The 20,617-nt window shown below is 50.6% G+C and overlaps 1 protein-coding gene across 1 annotated transcript in view; it reads right to left on the reverse strand.

Moving 5' to 3' along the window:
- The window catches only part of RAB6B (RAB6B, member RAS oncogene family), a 58,586-nt gene that overhangs the window by 8,109 nt on the left and 29,860 nt on the right, over positions 1–20,617 (reverse strand). The window contains exons 3-6 of the mRNA XM_060011290.1: positions 3,509–3,562; positions 3,220–3,325; positions 1,850–1,961; positions 722–815 (exon numbers count right to left, since the gene is read on the reverse strand). Of these exons, the coding sequence (XP_059867273.1) occupies positions 722–815; positions 1,850–1,961; positions 3,220–3,325; positions 3,509–3,562 (366 nt within the window). The remainder of the gene's footprint in view (positions 1–721; positions 816–1,849; positions 1,962–3,219; positions 3,326–3,508; positions 3,563–20,617) is intronic.

Here is a 20,617-nt window from a genome sequence, read left to right on the forward strand (position 1 = left end):
ATACAGACTTGTGACTAGCAGCCTGGGAACCTGTTAAAGAGCAGAAGCCGGCAGGGGGTCTGACAGCCCCTGAGATACTGAGGTGGGAAAAAGTTCAAGAGACCTGCGACACCACCGTAAGGTGATAAGAAAGCAGCTGTGACCTCTACCGTGATAAAGCCCCAGGTGCTGCTAACATACGGAGTTGGGTTGCCTACGCTCACAGCTGCAGGAAATGCTGGAGACACATCAGAGGTTAGTGCAGAGACATTTGTTTCCCACCTAAATCCACTGACCTGCTGAATTCCATCCGTGGACTCCTTGGGGGTCTGTGGACCCAGGAGAAGCCCCCTGCTCCCAGGCTCAGCCCTAACCCCACCCCCTCTACGGCTCCTCTGAGGCTTCTGACTCCCAGGCCTCCCCCCACTGCGAGCTCGGACCGCACTGTGGGTGGGCTCTTGTCTCCAAGCCTGCCTGGACCGCCACAGCCTTGAGCATGTGCCAAGCACAAGGCAGGAACCCCAAAATGCTGATTGGATAGACTCTCCTGCACGTCCACCCCACGTGAGGTAAGAAGCAGGGAATGCTACGTCTCTCGGCTTCCTTGAAGTTGGTGGCTGATCCCATAGCCCCGACGGCCTGAGGGCGAGCAGTAGAGCTCTGGAGGCTACTCGCTCCCCATCTGGTGGCTGGATGGCCCCACCTAGTCACTAGTCCCTTGGCCAAAGGCGGCAGACCCCACCTGCTTCACGTTGTAGCCGGTCTTGGCGCTGGTCTCGATGAACATAACGCTCAGTTCTTTGGCGCGCTGCTCCCCCTCCTCGATGGTTATCTGCCTGGAGGGGAGGCGAGGGGGGACCAGTTCAGTAGGGAAGTAGCCCCTGGTGGGGGTGGAGGGAGCAGCCTCAGATGATGGGGGCCCCTCAGTCAGCCCTGAGGTCAGGCCTGGACCCCAGGGCTCCCTCAGGGCACAGCAGGACACCAGCCCCTCCCTACTCCTTGGCAGCTCCGTCCAGGTTGGGAGCAGGCCCTGAGGCAGGTGGCTTGCTGTCCCTTTCGCAGTGTCACCACGGCCAGAGCCAACATTCGTAAAGCACTGCCAGCCACAGACCGCCTCTCTGGGTGGTACCATCAGCCCCATTTTCCAAATGAGAACACTGAGGTTAAAAGTAATGGCCCCAAGGTCACCTACTGCAAAGGAGCTGGGCTTTGAACTCCGTTTTCTTCACTTCAAGGACAAGATTCAAATAAAGCAGCCTCTAATTCAGATTATTCCCTAAACGGGCAGAGTACATCTCAGGAAGCCCTCAGTCCATGACTCATTGCTCTACCTGCCCCATGAGATGAGTGGACCAGTGCAGGGAAGGGCGCTGGGGTCAGCCCTGCGCCTGGAGGATGGTGTGGAGCAAGCAGCCTCTTCAGGGAGAGCGTCCCACCCAGACACAGCGAAGGACCAGGCCCTTCACACCCACACCCACATCAGCCAGGCATTTCACAGGGGCAGGGCCGGTGGGAGCCCGAGGGCTGCTGTGTCTGTGTCTGCACTGAGGCCGGGCCCAGACCATGCGCTGCTGGGCCAGCCGGGCGCATATGGCTCCCCTCAGGCCACGCGTGGAGGCCTGCCCTGCCCCTGCCAGCCTGGAAGGTGGGGCTTCAGACATGACACACCTGTGGGTAGGCGTCTACCAGGTGCTTTCAAAGCCTCCGGTGCCCCAAGGGGGTCCTTCCCAGATGAAGGGGGACAGGTCAGACAGGGTGCTGGGCAGGGGGTAGCTCACAGGGGCTGCTCACCCATAAATCCCAGCACTCCCCCTCCAGGAGGAGCTGCAGAGGTATGGAGGCGGCCCGGCCTGCAGCCCGCTGCACCTACCTCTTGTCAGCCAGGTCCGTCTTGTTGCCCACCAGCATGATGATGACGTCGCTGCCCCTCTCTGTTCTGACATCATCGATCCACTTAGAGGTCTGTTGGAAGGAGTTGAGATCTGGAGGTGGAAAGTGCAGATAAAACAGGGCGTGAGCGGCAGCCCTGGCAGGAGAGGGGGAGGGCGGGAAGGGAGTAAGACCAGGAGCAGGAGGGAGGGGTGTGTGCACCCTCAGACACCTGGGCAGCGCGGGAGCACAGTCCAGCGGGCCTGGGTCCTCCCAAGGACGTCCACACGTGTTTGTGGAGCTGTGCCCGGGGTCCCCGAAGGCCCCTCATATGCTGAGCCACCCTCTGGGGAGAGAAGTCACAGCATCTGGAAGGCCGCTGGGTCATGACTTCCTACTAGTGGTCCTAGGGCCCACCTGAGAGTCGGACCTGACTTTGGAGGCTCACAGCAGAGTGAGAAATGGGTGCAGTAGACTTGGCTGAGCTTGGAAACAGTGTGACAGTGTGTGTGTGGGACCGCAGCAGCTCCCAGCGCAGGAGGGCCCTGCAGAGCAGCCTCCCACTGACAGGAGCTCAGAGGGATTTCTGAAGAGCACCCTCAGGCCCTGAAAGTAAGGGGAGCAGGGAAGGCGGCCCCAGGAGCAGATAAAAGCCAGGAGCGGCCAGGCATTTCAGGGCAGCCCCCTCCTCAGTCAGAAGCTGTGACACGCCGCCGCACAGAAGAGCAGTCACAGGGCGACGCCCACCACTCAGCAGCCCGCAGGCCCAAGGGGAGCGGAGGCTCCCTTTCCTGGAAACCTGGGCTTCTCGCAGACTGACCTTCCTTATGCTCAGCATCAGGCTGCAGGAGCCCAGGCCTCCTCAGGGACCAGCTCCCACCCGCTCTCAGGTGTGCAGGGAGCCTGCGGTCAGAGCCAGAGGCAGCCGGCTGGGGCATCCTCCCACCACACCCATGACTGCAGCCCAAGCGCTTGCCAGGTGTGTGCCCTGACACCTGCCTGGGCAGTGGGGCTCTGCACCAGGCCCTACCCCGCACCCCAGCCCCACAAGCCTCCCTCAGGGCTGTGCGTCGCTCTTGAGAACAGCTGATTTGGCCAGAAGAGCCACAGTGTGTGAGAAGTGCAGGCCACCCAAGGCCCTCCTGGACCCGCTGGGCCTCCCCTCCCACGGAACCCGGTAAGGAACTGGGATGCTGCTGACAAAACCACGGCTGCCAGGTCAAGGTTGGCCTGGGGACCAGCGTCTTCTCCCATCTTCACACACACACACAAACACACACACACACACACTCTGCAGCCTGGCTGGGGCCGCACCTGGCCCCGGAGCCCCTGCGAGCTGCCCTCCGCCCAGCACCCAGGCCCCACACTCACTTGTGATGTCGTACACCACCACAGCCACCGTGGAGTCCCGGATGTAGCTGGGGATCAGGCTGCGGAACCTCTCCTGGCCGGCTGTGTCCCAGAGCTGCAGTCGCACCTGTCACAGGGAGGGAGGAGGCTCAGGGGGCAGTGAGGTCCTCGTGGTGGGAGTGGGGGCTGAGGGAGGGCCCGGCTCTGGGACGCTGGCCAGGCACAGGCTCTCAGCGGTGCCCAGCATGGGCCCCAGGGGATAGGTCCCAAGGAGCCCTGCCCGTCCTCCCGAGTCAAGTCAGGCACTCACCGTACGATCCTCCAAGTACATGGTTTTTGACAAGAAGTCAATCCCAATGGTTGCCTGTTAGAGAAAAGCACAGAACGGTCAAACCCGAAAGGTCTCAGGCAAAGGGGCAAAAGCTGAGACACCCAGGCGGGGACACAGCCAGCAAAAGGGGTCACCCACACCGAGCCTTAGGTGGGTTCTGCTCTGCTGCCCCACCCCCAGCTCAACAGTGAACCCTCTTGCCCCTCTCAGAGGGAGTGAGTTTGAGCTGAACAAGGATCAGGATAGGTGTTTAGGGAGTGATACTTTTTGGAGAGGAAGAGAAAAGTGCTTTGGAAAGGAGAGGAGAGAACAGGTGAGGCGGCTTCCCCAGCAGCAGGGCCACTGGCACGTGTATCTCCTGCCCCGCTCAGGGGGGAGCCCAGAGGAGCAGGAACGAGGTGGTCTCCCTGCCCCAGCCTGCCGGCCCCGCCTGCCTCCTTCCCTCCCAGCCTCCACTGGAGTCTCCCAAAGCTTTTCTCCTCAGCCCTGGAACTCGAGCGCCTGGCGGGGGATCACCACTGGCCAGGAGGTGGAGCGGGGGCAGGGCGGCTTGCCACGGGGGCGGGCAGAGAGCAGCTGGCTTTCCCCAGGGGCATCACAGCCACCCACAGCAGCATCTCGTTGCGAAACCCACCGGCTCTTCTCTACCCAGATCGACACACTGGAAGCCAACTGTCTAGGTCACGCCTATGCCTCCTCTGTCCTGGCACAAGGAGATGCAGTTGGGCCAGATGGCTGGGACCCATCACTCACTTGCTGTGTGGCTTGGGGCAGGCCTCCAACCTCTCTGCGCCGAAACTGCACCCAGTGTTTGTGACGGGAGCAAGAGGCTTTCAGCATGAAACAGTCACTGCTATGTAATTAATAATAATGGAGACTCCGACACAGCCTGAATGTCAGGGCACTGGTTAAGGACACGGTGGTTCATCCAAATGATTAGAAACTTTGGCAGCCATTAAAAATCACGTCCTTGAAAAATATTTAAGGATTTCGGGAAATGGTCGTCAGGTGAAAGAAAGCAGGTTACAAAACATCATGTATAGTGTGATCCCAACTTGATTAACTGAAGTAGAGATACAAGTATTTTTCATATTTTCTTAGACGTTGACGTGAAGGGACTACACTAAAGCCTTAATAGTGCTGGTGTCTGAGTACTGACACTGTGGGTGCTTTTTTTTGTTTTTTTGGCTTCTTTCATTGTACCTTTTTCTATTTTCTACAATGAACATATAATAGTTCTAGAAGCATAAATAAAGCATTTTGAAAGAAAAATAGGGCTGAGAAATAAGCTTCATTGAAAGGAAAATTGTGCGGTGACTTCTGACTACAAAAACCACAACCAAGGGCTTCCCTGGTGATGCAGTGGTTTAGAGTCCACCTGCCGATGCAGGGGACACGGGTTCGTACCCTAGTCCGGGAGGATCCCACATGCTGCGAAGCGGCTGGGCCCGTGAGCCACGGCCGCTGAGCCTGCGCGGCTGGAGCCTGTGCTCTGCAACGGGAGAGGCCACAACAGTGAGAGGCCCGCGTACAGCCAAAAAAAAAAAAAAAAAAGAAAAAAAACCACAACCAAGAAAGCCCAAGGAAATAGAAAAACCCATGTCTGCAGGCCCCCCGGCTGACTGCAAGCAGGTGCATGTACACTCCCACCCTCACCCATTCCACAAAGGAGTTAAAGTGGCTGCATCCTCCTGGAAGCTTGCTTTAGTGCAAAGACAGGGAGTGTCAAGGAATCATACAATTCTACAACATGTGTGCTAAGCAAACACCTTAGACACAACTCAATCCCCTACTCTGGAGACCTGGAAAGTTAAAGCACATACCGAGCGTGACTTTGCCAGTCAGAGGCAGAGCTGGGAGTGATGCCAAGATTTTACATCAGTGTAAAATCTTGGCATCACTTGGGCTCTTTCAACCCCAGCTTTGCACACCTTTCCTGCATGGTGTAGCCACTGGGGAATAAGTCTGGAATTGACGAGTGGCTTGTAGACTGAGCCTTGTTCCTTAACAGTCACACTACCTCCACTTATTAGTATCTGTTAGAGCAATGATCCTTGTCTGCTGTCACGGAGAAACGTACAGAGCAGGCAGACATCTCTCAACTTCAGTGCTCAGTGGGCTCCCCAGGGACTGCCAAGCTCCTTCTGTAAAGTGACCCTTGAGCTAAAAATCCAGGTGTATGACCTCAGGATTGGTAGCAGGGACTGCTAGCTGTCCCCCAACACGGAGTCTCCCTTTCTATAGTATTACGACTCCAAACGTATAGATAAACTCATGGCTGCCCCAAATAAAGACTGTATTTCCCAGTTTCCTTTGTAGCTGGGTGGCTAAGTTCTCTGGTCAGTGGGATGTGAAGGTGACATTTGCATCTTCTGGGATGGGTCCTTCATGGGGAGAGGCGATGTACCCACAGCTGCCCCTTTCCCTTTCCCATTGTTTGGAATAAAGACAGGTGGTAATAAGTCATATTGGCCCATCCAGATGAAGGTGACAGAGTAGTGGCGACAGATGAACCAGACAGAGGAAGCCTGAGTTCCTGCCTGTAGAGCCCCCTCAGCAGCCTGAGACTCTTACGCCCAGACTGTTGTGTGACGGAGAACTGGACTTCTATTTCGCTTAAGCCACTGTTATTTGCAGTTTCTTTTAATACAGCCTAGCTCTATCCAAACTAATAGAGCAAAGAACCACGGAGAAACATACCCCTCAAGGGTAGGCAGCATGGATGGTGACAGTGATGTTCCTGATGATAATGTAACAACAACAACCCCATTTCGCCTCACATGTGCTTCCATGGAGGACAGAGAAGTCACCAGATGACATGACAAGGATTGTGCCTTGTGGATCAAGCTCTGGTAAAGCTCAACCCAGTGGCCTCCATAATCATAAACACCATTTGCTGAACACTCACATACTTTACTACCCCTCACAATAGCAGATCAGTGGTAATGATGAAAGTAAGGCTGAAAGGACCAACTTCCTATCTCTCCAGCTCTCTCCCACCTCTATTCCCACTTTCATGCTTCTTCCACATCAGAGAAACACCTGGTTCCTTAAGTGCCCAGCCTCTCAGACCTGTTCTGGCCACACTTCTCACCCAGCCAGGCCACTGAGCCACAAAAGACCTTCCCACAGCTGCACACACTGGTGCCAAAGCACAGGCACTGTCCTTGGATGTGGCTGAGGCATCAGCTCTGCTCAAAAACATCTCCCTAAGTTGCACTTCCAATAATGGCTAAGTAGTTTGTATCAAACTAACCCACCCACAGATAACTATTATAAACTCTGCACAAATGCAACAAATAACAATTTGCAATCACCGAAAAGTGATCAAAAGCAGGCAGAAAATGGAGGGGTTATAATCTCTAAAGGAAGGGAAGAAAATGAAGTGAGATCCTATGCTTAACCAGTTTTCCCCCTGAGGTAGCTTCCTAGTCCCACCAAGTTAGAAGGACTTGGTAAACACCTCAGGCATTTCATGAAAACCCCAGAAGGGCCAGCTTTGGGAAAAAGGACATCATCTCAGGACTAAGGGTTATATCAGAGGACTAAGGAAAAAACCAAAAGAGACCTATCTTAACAAACTTTAAACATGGTAAGTAGGTTCCATGTCCTGGCTATTGTAAATAGTGCTGCAATGAACACTGTGGTACATGACTCTTTTTGAATTATGGTTTTCTCAGGGTATATGCCCAGTAGTGGGATTGCTGGGTCATATGGTAGTTCTATTTTTAGTTTTTTAAGGAACCTCCATACTGTTTTCCACAGTGGCTGCACCAATTTACATTCCCACCAAAAGTGCAGGATGGTTCCTTTTTCACCAGACCCTCTCCAGCATTTATTGTTTCTAGATTTTTTGATAACAGCCATTCTGACCGGTGTGAGGTGATACCTCACTGTAGTTCCGATTTGCATTTCTCTAATAATTAGTGATGTTGAGCATCTTTTCATGTGCCTCTTGGTCATCTGTATGTCTTCCTTGGTGAAATGTCTATTTAGGTCTTCCGCCCAGAAAATGTGACACATATATACAATGGAATATTACTCAGCCATAGAAAGAAACAAAATTGAGCTATCTGTAGTGAGGTGGATGGACCTAGAGTCTGTCATACAGAGTGAGGTAAATCAGAAAGAGAAAAACAAGTACTGTATTCTAACGCATATATATGGAATATAAAAAAAAAACAAAAACAAATGGTACTGATGAACCTAGTTGCAGGACAGGAATAAAGATGTAGACATAGAGAATGGACTTGAGGACACAGGGTGGGAGGGGGAAGCTGGGGCAAAGTGAGAGTAGCATCAACATATATACACTACCAAATGTAAAATAGATAGCTAGCTGGTGGGAAGCAGCAGCATAGCACAGGGAGACCAGCTCAGTGCTTTGTGACCACCTAGAGGGGTCGGATAGGGAGGGTGGGAGGGAGACACAAGAGGGAGGGGATATGGGGATATAGGTATGCATATGGCTGATTCACTTTGGTGTACAACAGAAACTAACGCAGTATTGTGAAGCAATTATACTCCAATAAAGATCTACTAAAACAAAAAAACAAACAAAAAAAAACATGGTAAGTAAACTCTTCCAAAAAAAAAAAGGATTAAGTTGCCCATAATTTTAATTCCCCATTGAAATAAAACTCAACACCCTTCAGAGGAAGGTAACAGAATCTACGAATCTCTACAACTTATTATTATTCACGATGTCCAGAACACAATAAAAAAGGATTAGACGTGAAGAGGCAGGAAATTTAAGCCATAATTAATGGAAAAAAACTCAATAGAAACAGATACCCAGATGACTCAGATGTTGGATTAGCAGACAAGAACTTTAAAATAATTATTATAACTGTGTGAAAAATATAAAGGAAAAAGATGAATACTATGGGTGAATTTCAAGACATATATGGAGACTAAAACAAAACCCAGAAATCTTAACACAAAAAAACACAATACCTGAAATAAAAATGCCTTGGATTTGAATAACAGCAGCTAGGACACTTCAGAGGAAAGGGCAGTAAACTTGAAGACAGTCCAAAAGAAGTTGTTCAAACTGAAGCACAGATTTTTAAAAGATAGAATAAAAATGAACAGAACTTCAGGAACTTCTAGGGCAATATAAAGACCTGATATACATGTAGATGGGGTTTCAGAAAGAGTAAAAACAAACAAACAAACAAAAACTAATGGTCAGATATTTTCTCAATTTGATTAGAAACATCAACCCACAGCTTCAAGAAGCTCAGTGAACCTAAAACAGGATACAAAGGAAACCACACCCACACAAGTCATAGTCAAATTGCGGAAAACTAAAGATAAAGAGAAAACCTTAACAGCAGCTAGGAAACAGAAAGACACAATACATACAAGGAAACAATGACAGGAATGATGGCTGATCTCCCTTCAGAAACAATTGAGAACAGAAGACAATGGAGCAAAACCTTTAAAATTCTAAAAGAAACAAACCACCATCATCCTCGTCATGTAAGCCTAGAATTCTAAAGCCAGTGAAAATTTCCTTCAACACTGAGAGCAAAACAAAAACATTTTCAGATAAGGGAAAACTGTGATCATTTGTCACCAGTGAGCCCTCATTACAGGAAATGAACACTTCAGGCTGAAGGGAAATTTTACAGATGGAAGTTTGGATCTTTAAAGAAGGAATATAGGAGCACCAGAAATGGTAAGTCTGTGATATATAAAAACATGTGACTTGTCCTCGACCACCTCCTGTTTCCATCCACATCAGTAACAATTCCTAACATCCTCCTGTTTTGTCCCTGCTTCATCCTCCATGAGACTCACTCTCAGAAGATGGCCTCAAACCTACTTTACAACATCAAGTACAAACCACTTCAATTCCTTGCTTTTACCCTCTAATATAACAACAACGATAACTACAGTAACAATGACTAAACATCTGAGTGCTCTTCATGTGCCAGGTAAGAACTTAATATGCATTACTTAACTTAATCCTGATAACCTGTGCCATGAGTTATGCTCTTTAGTATTTAGACGTTTCTGCTAAGAAGACTGAGTAAAGTTGATCCCTGAGCAACGTGTGGTTAGGGGTGCCGGCCATCCACACAGTGGAACACCCATGTATAACTTACAGTCGGTCCTCTGTATCGCACTTCGGTTCCTCTGTTCAACCAACTGCAGATGGTGTAGTACTGTAGTACTTACTACTGAAAACAACTGCATATAAGTGGACCAGCCCAGTTTAGACCCACCTTGTTCAAGGGTCAGCTGTATAAGAGATGCTAAATTACTTGCTCAGTGTCAACAGCTGGAAATGGCAGAGCCAGAATACAAAGATATTTGCAAAGTTGTCTATGTGTGTCCAGCCGTATCTCCATCCCTCCAGCCTCTGAGCATTTGCTCCTTCTGTCAAAGTAAGCCTCTCATTGGGGTTCTCTTGGCCCTGAGCCTCCCAGCCATCAAGGTTCTTTTCTCTTTTCTCAACCCCTCATTCTCTACTCACTCTTTCCTTTCATCCAAGAAACATTCTTAAAATTCTTGCATCCTTAAAAAAAAAAAACTTCCCTGTCACTAAGTGGCTCTCCAGCTCTCTGCCAATCTCTCACCTCCATTCCCTTGGTATGCTTCTTGGAAAAGGACCCAAACCAGCTGTCCCCACTTCCTCTCTTCTCACCCACTGCTCAGTGGTCTGACTCCTGCCCCTCTGCCCACTGAGGCTGCTCTGGCTGTGGTCGCCATGGCCATTCATCTCCAAATTGTAAGGACACTCTATAGGCCAGACTCTACTAGATGTACTTGACCCTGTGGACCAATCTCTTCCTTGACACTCTTCCTTCCTTTGTTTTCATGACGTGACTTGTTTCTGGCTCTCCCTGCCTCTCTAACTGCTGTCCCTTATTGGCCTCTTACAGGATCCTCTTCCTTTCTCTGTCCCTAAAATGTTGGTGTTCCCTACTGTGTCAGGGGACCTCATTTACTGTCACAGCTTCAAAAAGGATGTGCTGCTGGCTTCCCAACCTACATTCCAGGCCTCACCTCTGTCCTGAGCCCCAGATCCAGGTATCTGACCGCTTACTGGACATGTCCATCCACGTGTCCTCTAGACCTCTCACTAAACATATGTGTCCCACCCAGAGCCCCTCATCCCCTTCCAGACTTACATCTTCTACTTTCCCCATCTCGATGAATGGCACCTCCACCTCCATGGGTGCCCAAGCCTGCAGAAGCCCTCCTGAGTTCCTCCTCTTCCCTTGCTCTCTCGTCCACCCCCTCACAGCAGAGGAATCACTGAGCTGATACTTTGCATCCTGAGTGTTTTCACCTGTCTGCTTCTCTCCATCCCCACCAACACTGCCCCAGTTCAGTCCTCCAACTTCTTTTACCTGAACAGCCTAACAGCTTCCTGACTGGTCTCTCTGCCCTGAGGTTCTCCCTGGATAAATAATCTCTCACCAGCACCAGTGTTATCTTTCTAAAACATAAATCTGACCATATCACTCCCTACTGCCCCCAGGAAACAATCCAAACACTTCAGCTTGGCCTGCAAAGGGTCTGCCCATCGCTTCCTTTGACTTCGTTCCCCTCTTTCCCGGCTTGCACTTCATACTTTAGTAATAATACTGTGGTCAGGACTCTACACGCACAAGTCACCTTGTGTTTCTGTGCCCTTTCTAACGCTCTTCCACATGGTTAAAACCTAATCAGAGATCAAGATTCAGCTCCTCTGCTGAATCCAGTCATCTTCTGAGCCCTCAGGTTGGCCTCAGGGCCCCTCATTTAACAGTTTCCTTTCTAAACTGGAAAGATCTCATACTAGTCAGTCTCTCCCAGTGGCCAGTGATTTGTAATTCTCAACACATAGTGCATGGACCACTTGCTTCAGAATCACATCAGAAGCTTGTTAAGTATGCAGATTGCTGAGCCCAGCCCAGACAGACAGAATCACAATCTCTGGGGTGTCAGTCTGGGCATCAGAATTCCAGACAAGCCCTCAGATAACTCATTTGTGCAGTAAAGTTTGCAAACAACTGCGTAGATTCTGAGCTCCTGCTGTAATTGGTCTGAGGAGTCTGTGGTATCCAGGAGGAGGGGCAGATTCCTTGCCTGGGGTGAGAGACAGGGAGATGCCCATGCCTGCAGAAGGGGCTAATCACGGATGAAAAAACCAAGGCTCACTCTGAACTTAGGTCATACAGGTGGGGGTGGCAGAGGCAGGATTAGAACCCAGGTCTCCCTGACTGCAAAGCCCCTGCTCCTGACTGTTGAGCTGTATTCCCTCTGCTTCCTGAAGTCCCTTCATTTCTGAAGCTGTCACTGAGTGTGTGTGTGTGGGTCACATCCTTTCTGGCTCCCTCCGGTCAGAATCTATGGTCATTAGCCATAACAGCTCGGCAGAGTCCACATTAAGAGGAAGTTCATTTGCATTTTAACAACAACAACAAAAGTCAGCTCTCTAAGGGCAGAACAGAAACAAGAACTTTTAAGATGGCCTTGGTTACCAGAAATTTTCTAGCTCCTTGGCGTCATTTATTTTTCCAGACACAAGGCATAAGCAGTTGGCCCTACACTACTGCCAGCTGGAGCCCATTGCTCCCAGACAGGCCAGATCTGCAGGGAGAAGGTGGTCACAGTCTTTCCTGGGCAGCTCCTTTCTGGCATATGGTGTAAGTAAGTAGCACTCATTCACTTATTCACTCTTGAGTGTTTACTATGTGTTAGACCAAAATAAGCCCTGGTCCCAGCCTATAAGGAGTTGTTCCCTCCCGTGGAATGCTCCTCCATATGGCTAACACCTAGTCACAGTTCACGATTCAGCCTTGAACTTCCAAACTTGTGGAGGCGCTAAGATTAGCACACAGAACTATGGTCCCTGACAGATGGGTAGGACTATTGTAGTTAGAGGGTCTCTAAGAGGAGGCGGACCTTGCTTCTGATTGATTTCTTGAGGAAAGGCAGGGCAACTATGCCAGTCCTTGAGTGAATACTAACTTACCAGCAGGTGAAGATGGGGAAATAGTAGAGGATGGGAAGTACGGGGAGTAAATCCCAGATGGAGGGAATGGGGATGTTCCGATTTTGGTAATCAGAACCAACCCTCTTACAGATTACAATTATAAATTCTGAGCAGAATGTAAAAAACAACTAACTGAAGGCACTAGAAAGTGACAAAAGCAGGTAGAATCTAGAGGGGAGTCAACACTTAAAAGAAGAGAATGGCCCTGGGCAAGGCTCCTGTTTTTACGACTGTTCATTCACCTACAGGCAGCCCCGGCTGGAGCTGAGGGGTAGCTACAACTTGGCAAGAAACCCATAGTCTTACTGGTTAAAAATGAGAGGGCAGATCATAAAACTATCACAGCAGCTGGAACATGTGGAAAATCCTGGAGATGAGAAATCCCAAATTCTGCATGTAAATGCTACCCAAATCTCTGGCCCAAAGAGATCACAAGTAGCCTAAGACTGAAAACCAAACAAACAAAGCTGAACAGAACTTTAAGTTGCTGCCTACCACGGGGGAGAGAATTGAGAATTTGGGTTCAACAGGTACTATTCCAAAGGAATAAGCAGAATCCATAGTCTTGATCACAATGTGTAGTATACAACTCAAAATTACTATACATATGAACTAAAAGCCGTATTTAAGAAAAAAAAGAATAAATGGAGACCAGCCCCGAGGTGACCCGGATGTTGAAAGTAGCAAGCATTTTTCGGCAGCTAATACAATTATGCTCAAACATATAAAGAAAACATGCTCACAATGAAGACACAGATTTTAATCTGTGCATCTCAGCAGAGAAACTATAAAGAAGCAAATATAAATTTAGAACTAAAAATACAATATCTGAAATTTTTAAATGCTTAACAGAAGACAGCAAATGACAGATGAAACAGTGAACTTGAAAACGGATCAATAGAAATTATCTGAAAGGATAATATGGGGACTCCAGACAAAAAGAACAACTAGCTACCCACGTAGGCCACAACCTCCATTCCCTCTCAAAGGTCAGCACAGGTCATACAGTGTGTGAGTGTATTGATGGGAATGTGGTTATGAGTGTATGTGAGTAGACACGTGATGAATGGAGATACACGAGTGTGCATGCAACTGTGTATCTGCATGTGGAAGGTAGTAGGTGTAAGAGGCTTGTGTGGGTATGAGTGTGTGGTGGGGAGGGAGTCATTTCTCCTTTGAAGGTAAAGCCCAGATCAATGTATGCACACAGCCCTGGTGAGGCCAGGAGGCTAAGAGGCTGAGGTGACCAGGAGCCTCCATGGGGGAGGGGGACAGATTTCTGCCAGCAACCCTAGGCTCCCTGTCAGTGCCTCCTAGAGCAGTGCATGGCCAGGCCTAGAGGATCTGGCATGCAGCTAGCAGAGTGCCCCACCCAAATGGACCTGGGTGGGGTCATGTGCCCAGAGGGCCCTGGTCCGTCTTCAGGGACCTCTGCCAGTGCCTTGGCAGGCTCTGAATGCTGTATAATGGGCTTGGAAGAACACTGTGTTGGGAGTATCCTGGGAAAATGACAGCCTCTCTGGCCCTCAGCTTCTTATCTCTAAAATGGGGATAATCACAGCTTCCTCCAAGGACTCTTGGATCAAATGAGTTAGACTGCATGAAGGTACTCTGTGCAAACAAAATGAGGACTGACCAACTGACTGAGGGATTTCCAAAAGATGCTGTAGAAACTTGGTCCTGGGAACCTTTGTGCTTGTAATCTGTATTCACATCCCAATAAATGAGTGTTCCCAGAGCTTCAGGAAAGGCTGGCCCTCAAAGAGGTGGGTTCCAAACGAACCATGGAGTCTTGGCCACAGCATTCATTTTCTGTATTCCGTATCCTCTTATGAGGTATGCAGTAAATTATTCTTGCTGGAAACTTTTCCACAAAGATGTAAAGAGGGTATCAAGACAACACGAGCAGCAGGCTTGACTCTGAGACTCTCCTACCAGTACATGACCCCCACGATCCTCCCCTTCCCTCCTCGACTGTGCTGGGTGAGCCTCCTGGGCTCGATGGGCTCGATGCCCCTCCGAGGAGGCTGGACTGCATCCTGCTGTGGTTAGATCACCCCAAACCTGGCAATGCTTATTTATTCCTTTAATATTGCTGTACTTGCCAACTGTACTGCTTATGAAAAATGGCAGGCACTTCGTTTTATACAAAACAGGTGGAACCTTAACAAGGACAGATTTCATAGCTGCGTCCACATTTATCTCCTTCTGAATGTGGTATTAACCAGTGTTAACAGGGGCTCAGACACACAGTTCAGAATGATGGTGCGTTACACGCCTCCCTCTACACGAAAGCTCCCATTGGCCCAGCATATGCCCGAGGAAAGAGATGTTTCCTGAGGCACTTGTTGAAATCGTTTTTGCTACGTGCATTTATTATGAAATGTAATTTTGCATCCACATTCTGACAAGACACAGTAATAAAGTGTGCTGTGGAAATTTGCATGGTAATTTGCATGAATTGACTCAAGATTCTCTTCTCTGGAAGAGAGATCATGAAAAGGAATGTATTTGTGTCTTCTTTTAGCCTTGGCCAGGCCTTGGCCCGTGGCTGGGGAAGCATCCCCAAGTGGCAGAAAGCAGCTGGGCATGACAAGCCCTTGACAATGAAGCTGCTGTTTGTGCTCTGCACCACCAACCATCAGATGAGAGTATCGGTAAAGACATGCAAATAAGCATGCAAAATGAAGCTGGCAAAACTTACGGATTCAGACCAGCAAGTGGACGCTGTGGGGGAAGGAGACAGCAGCCTCTGGGAAACACGCTGGGCATGGTCTGGCCTTGCCAGCAGCTCAACCAAGTGCTGCGGAGGAGGGGCGGCTGGCTGGGAGGCCACAGCGCAGGTACCAGGATTCTTTCAGACACCTCAGTCTCAAAGTCTACACAGTCCCTGTGGCCACTTTCCTCCCAATGGGGAGTGGCTTATGCCAGTCACCACCCAATACAAATATTTATCAATTGCTCTTTTATTTCCTGACTGTGCTCTGAAACATCAACCAAGCAATATGCACCTTACAACTTTAAACAAGGGGTGAAATGTCATCAAAATTAGTCAATCCTTCCAGAAGCCACACAGATGCCCAGGGATGTGTGGCCTGAAGCTCCCTGAGAGGTCTCCCACAGGCTCACAAATGGATGCAATGCATCAGCCCTCTCCTCATCTCTTAGGGAAAAAGATGTTCTGGGGGATGGACTTTTGAGGGCATCTAAGCGCTGTCTATGAGTAACCTATGAAGCGAATTAGGAAGGATTACTAAAACCTGGGTCAGAGTCGCACGATGGGGCCACTTCACTTATGAACGCTAGCAGGTGCTATTGGACTCCCCCAATACCAACTGGCAACCTCCTACTCCCTTGCCAACCTGGAAGTAAAAGTGAAATGCTGCTTTCCCAGCCTCTCTAAAGGATAATGGTGATCATGTGACTCAGTTCTCGCCAATACGACATAAGCTGCAGTCTGCTGGAGGGGGAGGGGATTCTAGGGACGCTCTTGCTATCTTTATCTGCCTTGAATGCAGAGGTGACCTATGGAGCCAGGCTGCATGAAGATAACCCACAGAACAAGAAGGCAGAATAGACTGACAGCAGGGGTCTGGGACCTGCCTGATGGCATCACTGGGCAGCTGGGCCACCTCAAGTCCTACCGTGACTTCTCGCACCTGAAAAACCAAAGCCCTTCCTTGTTTAAGCCAGGTTAGTCAGGTTTCTCTACTAGAGGCTGACTTCATACCTAATTTGCAATATGCTTGACAAAAGAGCGAGAGAAGCGCAGGGGAGAGGAGGGAGGGAAAGAAAAGATGTTACAGCGAGTCTGCCCTCAGACCAGTCCCAGGTAAACGTCCAAAAGGAGCACCTGGGTGACTGGTGGTGCCCAAGTGGGTGTCTGAGGGCAAGGTCATCTTGCCAAGCTGCCTGCCTGGCATTCAGGGGCATTTCACTATATAAGAGTGTCACCTCACATTTTGACCACAGAGCCTAATGTTTGCGAAAGGTGGAACTCTACTACATTAATATGATAAAATCATCATGTTGCTAGAGCTAACCAAAGATGGAGTCCAGTGTTCTGCCAGAAGTCTGGGGCCCTGGCAGCATCTGGCAGAGTGCCAGAGCTCTGCACAGGCAAGCATGGTTGGGAGGCCCACAGTTTCCCATGAAAACACTATGTTAGTAAGTTATTGTTAGCTTCACTTCATCATTACCAACTTAGTTTGTTGTGGAGTTGTTGGTTTGCTTCGCTCTCTATATAGAGCATGGTAATGCACATTTGTATCAACAGTATTTCTGGCGTATAATTTTCCATCATCCAGGCTTTAAGACCTCCATGAGCTATGGTTTAAATACAAATTAACCACATCCCTACTGCTAAAGTTTGAGGCCACTGGTCTAGGTGATGCAGGGGTTAAATGCCATCCAAATAATTTCCAGGTTAAAAAATGCAATGCTAAGAAACTGGGATGCTGGCCCAGAATCTCTCAGCTAAGTGACAGAGGTGGGATTTGAACCCAGGCCTCTGCATGCAGCATTGTTTTGGAGGAGAAAAAAAGAGCTGATATAAGAGGATGTGCTGACTCTTTCTCCTCTGTGTGACCCCACTCTGACCACCTCGACAGGGGTGGAAGATTCTGCCCCTGTCTCTCCAGGTGCCGGGTGGTTACCTGGACACCACCTGGGGATACGTGGCATCTTGGATTCTATGGGGAAAGGCCCCTCCTCCTGGCCCTCCACCTGCTCTCTACAGTCTGACCCAGAAAACTCAGTAGCTCTTGGGACTTCAGGAATCCAGATCCTTCCAGCGTCTCCTGGGCCCACCCACATAACAGCCATTTTCAAACATCTTCACTTGACTGTTCCACTATCACTTCCCACTCAACTTTTCATTTTGCTTTGTGTTGACGGCACCGATATTCTTCTGGGGTGTCTGGACAGAAACCCAGGGCCCACTCCTCTCCCTCTTCTGCACCCCACAGGCCTACTCTGTCCACTCGCCCCTCCCACTGTCCTGTGTGTCTAGGCCCAGGCTTGGCCCAGGCCCCTCACTCATCCCACGCAGCCCTGCATGACTGCTCAGTGACGTTCCTCCCTCCCATGCTCCGCCCTTCCACTCACAGAGCTGCATCCAAGTCTGCGGGCCCTGCTGCAACTGCCATCCCTGCCCTGGCCGGGGCCCACAGGCCTGTCTCCTGCAAACTCTGGGGTCTTTGATCCCATCAGGGCCCACCGTAGGAACCACAATAGCTCTCTCCATTCCCTGCCCCGTAAGCCCAAGCCCCGCTGAGTTCCTAGGGCCTCCACAGCCTCATCAACTAGGCCCACTTACCCACTGGGACAGCAGGCACAGACCCTGGAACCCACAGTACTTTTAGAGGCCCAGAAAAATGTGTTTTGTTTTGTTTTGTTTTTTTTGCGGTACGCGGGCCTCTCACTGTTGTGGCCTCTCCCGTTGTGGAGCACAGGCTCCGGACGCGCAGGCTCAGCGGCCACGGCTCACAGGCCCAGCCGCTCCGTGGCACGTGGGATCCTCCCGGACCGGGGCACGCACCCGTGTCCCCTGCATCAGCAGGCTGACCCCCAACCACTGCGCCACCAGGGAAGCCCTGTGTTTTTTTTTGTTTAACTTTTTAAATTTTAATTTCTTTTAAAATCAAAAGAAAAAAATGAATATAATAATAATGACATATAATAATGAATTCAGCCTGTATTGTCTTCATCTTTATAACAATACAGTTATAAAATATAATTTACATACATTATATATATTTGTGTGCATATATATATATATATGGCTTTTTAATGAAGGAAGGAGCAAAGTGCCCTGGAAGGCAAAAGTGCCTAAGGCCGTGAAAGTCAAAAGGCAACTCAGCCAGTAGCCCATCCACAGGCCCGCTAGGACCCTCCACTCCAAAAGGGCACAGCCCGCCCCGGCACCGCCCCCCACGCATGCGCAGCACTGGATCATTGCACCTGGGGCCCCCACCAAGGCTTCTCCTTCAGTTACTAATCCTCCCTCCCACACAGTGGCATCAGATCCTCCCTGCCCTTTCCCACTCAGCTCCCACCCTCTCCTCCAGGAAGGCTTCCACACCCACTAGAACAGCCACTGATCCCTGCCTTGTCTGAAGCTCCACGCCCCCAAGGACCACAACACTCTTGACGAGCTCCACGCATTAATGTAGGATGAGAGAATGGGAGGATGAGCAGGGAAGTACCTGGACGACGACAGCAGTGTTGGTTATGACGTGAGCCTCAGCCCCATGTCAGCACTCCAGCCGCAGACCATGCTCCCCGGGGGGGGTAGGGTGGCCACGTGAGGCCCACCCCCTCACCTCTACCCGCCCACCGCCCAGGATCTGTCCTTGCAGAGCTGCAGCCTGGCCACCCCACCACCGGACCTTGCCCTCAGAGCTGGGTGCCCAGCACAGTACGATGTGCACACACACCCTGGCAGATGGGACGGATGCTGCACCATGCACCCCGTAGGCCAAGGGCCAGCTGCCTTGCCCGGTGCCCTTGCAGCATGCCATGTGGCTCCTCTGAATCTCCTGCCTCTTGCTGACCAAGTGCTCCATGCTGTGGCCACAAAAGCCATCTCCCCTGGACCCTGCGTGCCGACCCATCCACTCGTCTGACTGGCTGCACCTCCTCTTCAAGGTGGAGCCCCGGGCACCTCCCCACCTATCAGAGGGAATCCTGTCTCCTGGTCTCTCTTGGCTGCTGTGGGCTCTGTGTGGGCTCACTCATCTCCTCACAGTGACCCCCTGACAGAAAGGTGCTCAGTGCCATCAGCAACCTACTCCCAAGTCCCCAGGCCTTTCCTTTTCCCTGGCCCCGGCAGGGGAGGGGATCAGAGAGCAGCGCCCATGAGTGTGAGGCTGGGTGTCCAAGGAGGACATTCTGGCTTGACCCATCCCCAGGTCCTTCTTCCTCACTGTGGCCCACTTCAGGCCCACCAGTGAAGGCGATGTGGAGACACTTTAGGTGTGGGGCTTGGATGCCCAAGCCTGGCAGCCTCCAGACCACCTTCCTGAGTCTGGTTGGACAAGCATTAGCAGAACTCGCTGCCCCAGAAAGAGAGACTTCAAAGCCCACACGGACGACCCCTCACATACCATGGTCATCACAAACGCCCCCTCCCTGAGCACCTGGGATGTGCTGCTGTGAGACCCAGCGGGAGCTCAGCTCCCCTGAAAGGCCACCCGTGCTGCAGGGGTGAATTGTCGGGGCGGGGCAGGTGCTGGTTTGGGGGCTGCTGAGCAGCCAGATGGGCAGCTCCATGGCGTCAATGACCAGGCCCCAGTGAACGTATTTACTTTATTAAATCAACTTACAAATGTTACATAAAGAAACATCTGATCATTCTGAAAAGCCCTGTAAGAACAAAAAGACTTGCTGCCAGATAGGCTCCTGGGGAAACGGCTTCCCCAGGTCAGATGCTGGGCCAGTAGCACGTGAAGCGCCAGAGGGGCCTGGAGCCTGGAGGGGTCCCCAGTAGGATCAGACTGGGAGGTGCTGGGACACTGTGTAGTGGGTTGAAGAGTGTCCTCTTCCCAAATTCTGTCCATCTGGAATCTCAGAATGTGACCTTATTTGGAAAGAGGGTCTTTGTGAATGTAATTAGTTAAGGGTTTCAGGATGAAAAATCATCCACGATTTAGGGTGGGCCCTAAATCCAATGACTGGAAGTGGTAGGAAGGATTCTCTCCCAGGCCTTTGGAGAGAGCGTGGCTCTGCTGATTCCAGACTTCTAACCTCTGGAATTGTGAGAGAATAAACTTCTGTTGTTTTCAGCCACTTGGTTTGTGGCAATTTGCTATAGCAGTCCCAGGAAACTAATACACAGCTAGCAGGGAGAGAGGAAAGCCCCCAGATCACTGAGGGGCTAAGAGCAACTCAGGCAGTCCCTCGGCCTGTGAGGGCACAGTGGACACAGCCATGCTGTCCCCTTCCCAGAGGCACCGTGGGACCCAGGGAGTGCTCCAGTGCAGTCCTCCAGAGACACTCCCAGGAGCACCTAGGTAAGCCCCAGCGGGCCGGGACCCACTGGCTGCTTTCCTAACTTGTGCTGGGTGGGAGGTCTAGGGACAGGCCGGGGGCTC

The sequence above is a fragment of the Delphinus delphis genome, chromosome 4 (genome assembly GCF_949987515.2).
Source record: "Delphinus delphis chromosome 4, mDelDel1.2, whole genome shotgun sequence".
NCBI classification, from domain to species: Eukaryota; Metazoa; Chordata; class Mammalia; order Artiodactyla; family Delphinidae; genus Delphinus; species Delphinus delphis.